Below are 5,167 nucleotides of genomic sequence, written 5' to 3'. Positions count from 1 at the left end.
CCAAAATCTCTATAGATGTTCATTGAAATGAAAAATAAATAAATTAAAATATTAGAAAAAAGAGGCATCAACACTGTGATCCTTTAAGATGAACCACATTTTCTGCTATGCCCAAAGCATTTACTTTATATCTGTTTACCTATGCTGTGGATGAGTAGAAGAACTTTACTTTTATAATTCAAAATCTTTGGGATAGCAAATACAATCTACTCCCATTAAGTCAATTCCGACTTATTGCAACCTTCCATCAGGTTTCTGTGGTTGTTAATCTTTGTACAAGTTGACTGTGCATTTATCTTCCTCAGATGGTCTGGCAGATTCAAACCACTAACTGTTTCTGTTAATAACCTGACACATTAACACCATACCACCAGGCCTTCTTAGTAAATATAAATGTAGCTTATAATTTATAAATGTCACTAAAAATTATATGATTTTTACTTTATAATTTCCTTTTATTTCCTAACTACTTCAGTGTTGAACAAAAGCCAATCAATTGTATGTGTAAGTTAACAAAAAAACAAATCTATTGCTATTGAGACATTTTCAGCTCATAGCAACCATCCATGAGGTATCCAAGACTCTTAGTATTTATAGGAGGAGACCTGCCCATCTTTTTCTCCAAGTTGTTGTGGTGGTGGTGAGCCATTGAGTCAAAAACAGACCCATAGCTGACCCTCTGGTGGATTTTCAGAGGCAGTAAATCACATGGGAGGAGATTGTCTATCCATCCTTCTCCCTCAGAACAGTTTGTGGATTTGAACTGCATGCCTTCAGGATTGCAGTGCAGCTTCTTACCAGTGGACCACCAGAGTACATTCAAACTGCTGATCTTTCACTGAGTAGCATCCTGACAGGATATGCATTAATCCACCAGGAGTCCTTTGTGTAAAGAAAAAATTATGACATTATGTACAAAGTATCTAGGTGCTGAAGAAATAATGATGCTTTCTTTCTCTTTAGACCACTTTACCTGCATTGTTAAGGTGCTTTTTACACTACTCTACACACAGGCTCTTGCGGCACTTTCAGTTAAATGTAATGAGGAAGACAGGTCAGCCTGGAAACACATGGGAACTCTCAAAAAGGTCAGTCCCTTGTCTGAGTTTGCCATTTTGTGGGATAGTGAGCTCATTTATGTTAGGGAGAGAAGTAAATAAGATTAAATGTTTAAAAGACAAATTAGTTGTTGATAGTATATTAAGTGGAAATGTAATACCTTTAGGCTAAAAAGTTAAAAATATGTGAGAACTTCTGCTTCTGTCTCAAAACCTCTCACTTTACTCTTCACATGTGCAAAGCTACTTGCATTTACTTCAAGCCTTAAGAATATACATTTATGTTAATTGTGCCAACACAGTGAGCAGATTATAAGATGTCTGCTGTTAGCTATCATCCTTTCTTCTTCTCCTTGTCTCTGTTTCCACATTTAGTCTAAGATGCCTTTTGACTCATTACTTCTAAATTTATATATTCTTATCTTTTCTTAATCATGCCTCTTTAAAGTGTGCAAAATCCATTAAATGTATGTTCAGTTGTTTGAGAACAAACTGGATACTATAGAACCAAAGAACCAGGCTGTGTGGTAAATGTTTTAAAAATTCCTTCAGGGTTCATTTTAGGAAAGCTAATGGCTGTCGTGTGATTGGCTCACAGTCTTAAAGAATTTTAAATGTCGTTAAACAGAGTTTATGAAAATGAATGGCATCTGTGTGTCAAAGAAGCAAAAACCAATTACAAATATGTGTACTATTTTCAGTATATCCTTATCACCAGTTCACTATCAAGATATAATAAAAATTACAAAAATTTAAATGGTTCAATATGTTTTAATTACGATTACTGATTAATTGGCCTTTAAACCCATGTATTAGACCAAGTGCCTGTGACTAGAAATGCCATTTTTTTTTTGGTTGGGAGAGGTTTGATCCTTATGAGTCTATATGTTTCTTATGATCCTTTTGATCATATGATCCTTTGATCCTTATGATCCTTTATATTTCTGTAAAAATCTATTATCTTAAATTCTCATGAATTTCTCGTTTCCTTAAGCAATTTTCCTTCCTTTTTCCTAGTTGATTCTTAAGTGATTTTACTTTCTGTAGTTATATTATTTTTTTTCTAAAGCACTCTAATGTCATATTTGGAATATGAATATTCATATAAAATACATTGTTTCTGTGTTGTGCCATTGTTTAAGTGTATTTTCTTATTAAGTCATCTAATCATAAGAAGTACAAGTTTAAAAATATTGCTGATATAAATTGCTAATACATCTTTTCATTTGATGGTTTGCTAAAATAAGATCTTACATGACAGAAAATTAGGTCATTATAAATGTATAACGGAAGGAACATGAAATAGTTGGATAATTGACAGTTCTTTCTAAAATTAATAAATGTCTAATTATGTTAAAAAGAAAATACTTAATATGAGACAGAATCTGTCAAAATATAGTTTTTTTCAGATATCATTTTAAATTAGTTTGTAGCCGAATAAATTATAGCATGAAAAGAAAAAATAGTGATACTCTGCAGTTTATCATACATTATTAATCACAACAATATAGTAGATCTAAACATGTAGATGCATTGTAGATTATCAATAATAGCAATAACTATATGATGAAACAAGTAACAGATACAGCCTTGGATGCACAACTATATGATGAAACAATTACTCCTATGCCAGGAAATTTAAAGAACAGCTGTCTGACAACAGATTGGAAGAGGTCCGTATTTGTTCTCATTCCCAAGAAAGGTGATTGAGTAGAATGTCGAAACTATTAACAGTACCATTAATATCACATGCAAGCAAAAATACTGCTGAAGAGCACTAAAAAAACAGCTAAAACAGTACATAGAGAACTGCTAGAAGTTCAAGCAGGATTTAGAAGAGGCCCTTGTACTAGGGATATCATTGCTGATGTCAGATGGATCCTGGCTGAAAGTAGAGAATATCAGAAGAATGTTTATTTGTGCTTTGCAAAGGTATTTGACACTGTAGATCATAACACGTTGCAGCTAACATTGAGAAGAATGAGAGTCCCAGTCACTTAATTGTGCTCATGTGAAACCTCTAAGTCAACTTGGAGGCTGTTGTGCAAACAGAGCAAGGGAACTTTCCATGGTTTTAAATTGAAAAGGGAATGTGTCAGGGTTATACTCTCTCTCCATATCTTTAATCTGTATGCTGAGGAAATTATTCAAGAGCTGGACTCTATGAAGAGGAATGTGCCATCAGGATCTGAAAGAGACTAATCAATTAGGTGTATTATGCAGAACCTTGCTTGTTGAAAGTGAGGAGGACTTGAAGCACTTGTTGCAGAAAATCAAGGAATATGGATTGTACCTCACTGTCAAGAAAACAAAGATTCTTAGCACTGGACCAAAGGCAACACCATGATAGATAGAAAAAAATATTGAAATTATCAAACACCTTCATCTTATTTGGATCCTCAGCTAACACCCTAGGTACCAGCAGTCAGGAAATAAGGAGACATATTGTGCTGAGAAAGTCTGCAGTTAGGAATCTCTTCAAATAATTGAGAAATATGATGTCAGTTTTCGGAGTAAGGTATGTTTGATTCAGGCCGTGGCCTTTGAGGTCACTTGCTATACATCTGAGAGCTGCACAGTGGATAGGGATGACAGTGGAAGAATTGATGTCTTTGAGTTGGGTGTTGGAGAAGTGCACTGAACATAGACTGCCAAAAGAACAAATATGTCTTGGAGAGGATGTAGCCAGAGTGCTCTTTGGAGGCAAAGATAAGGCTTTACCTCACATTCTTTGGGTAGGTTGCTAGGAGGGGTTGTTCTTTGGAGAGGGACATGATGTTTGGCAAGGTGTAGGGTTAGCTCAGGAAAGAAAGACCCTTAACAAAGTGGATTGACACAGTGACTACTGCAGTGAGCTCAGATATGCCAGGAAGTGTGAGAATGGCACAGTATAGGATGGAGTTCAGATATACAGTATCTGAATATGAGTCATATTAGATTTGACAGCATCTAACAACAATATTATGAAGAAATATATTACTGTAACTTGAGTAGATTTTTAAATTATTCATTTATTTTAATTTTGTTTGTTCCTCTATCTTTTTTCCCCACACACTTTCTCCATTGCTTTTTATCTTTCATTTTTTCATTAGCTTTCATGCATTTGTTTCAGCTCTATAATTCCTTATTCCTAGGTCTGGTAATAATGATGATGTTTTTTGCCAGGTATAATCTGTATATTTTAAAAATTATTCTTTTAAAAATTAATTTGACAGTGAGGTTTAGTACCATTGGAAAATCATTGTAGCAAAGTGTGCTTTTTTTGGTGAATGATATTTCTGCTAGAAGAGTTTTTCTGCGAGGATTTCTTGATTTACAATCTCTGGAGACACTTATTTTGTTTGCTACAGAGCTGGACTATAACCATCAGCATATAACTAAGGGATCTATTCCAAAATGTTTAAGAACCATTGTAATCCATATCAAAACATTCTGCCTGACATATCTTCTCAAACTCTTGATTGTTTATTGAACACATATGCCCCTCTCTCTGATTAATAAGTAGCAAATCTATGGTATTTTTCCGTTCATAGTTTCAGTATTTTAAGCTAAGTTACCACTATCTACTTAAGAGCAATTTTGATCAAACCCATTTTTACATGTAGTATGTAAATTCTTATATTCAGTGAGATCTTGATTCTTGTTAAAGTATATATTATCATATTTGCTAGAAGAGCATCTTGTTGGCTTATTGCACCAAGAATAGGCATGGTCACATGATGTAACAGGAACAGTTATTTGCTTTACTTTTTTTTTTATACTGATTTATTTACAAAGTTTGAATACATTGTTTTTCACACAAGATCCTTCCGTATCCTTCGCCCCTCCCAACAAATTGTGTAACCCTATGATTAACACCTCCCTCCCGCCTATCCTCACCCCTCTGCTTCCACTCTTCCCACCTCCTTGGATCCTCATACTCATTCTACAGTAAGGGTTTTATGCATTTGTCTTGTTGTTGTTGTTGTTGTTATGTGCTGTCGAGTCGTTTCCGACTCATAGTGACCCTATGCACAACAGCCCTAAACCCTGCTCTATCCTGCACCAACCGCACCGCCTCTGACACACCCATCCTGATTACCCCAGTCACCGAATCAATCCATCTCATA

At 34.8% G+C, this 5,167-nt stretch overlaps 1 protein-coding gene across 1 annotated transcript in view; it reads left to right on the top strand.

Moving 5' to 3' along the window:
- The window catches only part of UBR3 (ubiquitin protein ligase E3 component n-recognin 3 (putative)), a 272,765-nt gene that overhangs the window by 238,514 nt on the left and 29,084 nt on the right, over positions 1-5,167 (top strand). The window contains exon 33 of the mRNA XM_006878857.1: positions 964-1,088. Coding sequence (XP_006878919.1) covers positions 964-1,088 — 125 coding nt within the window. The remainder of the gene's footprint in view (positions 1-963; positions 1,089-5,167) is intronic.

This window comes from Elephantulus edwardii, unplaced genomic scaffold (assembly GCF_000299155.1).
Source record: "Elephantulus edwardii isolate Elephantulus edwardi_28Jun2011 unplaced genomic scaffold, EleEdw1.0 scaffold00001, whole genome shotgun sequence".
Lineage (NCBI taxonomy): Eukaryota > Metazoa > Chordata > Mammalia > Macroscelidea > Macroscelididae > Elephantulus > Elephantulus edwardii.
Note: the sequence above shows the minus strand (reverse complement) of the source record. Positions and strands in the feature narration are given on the sequence as shown.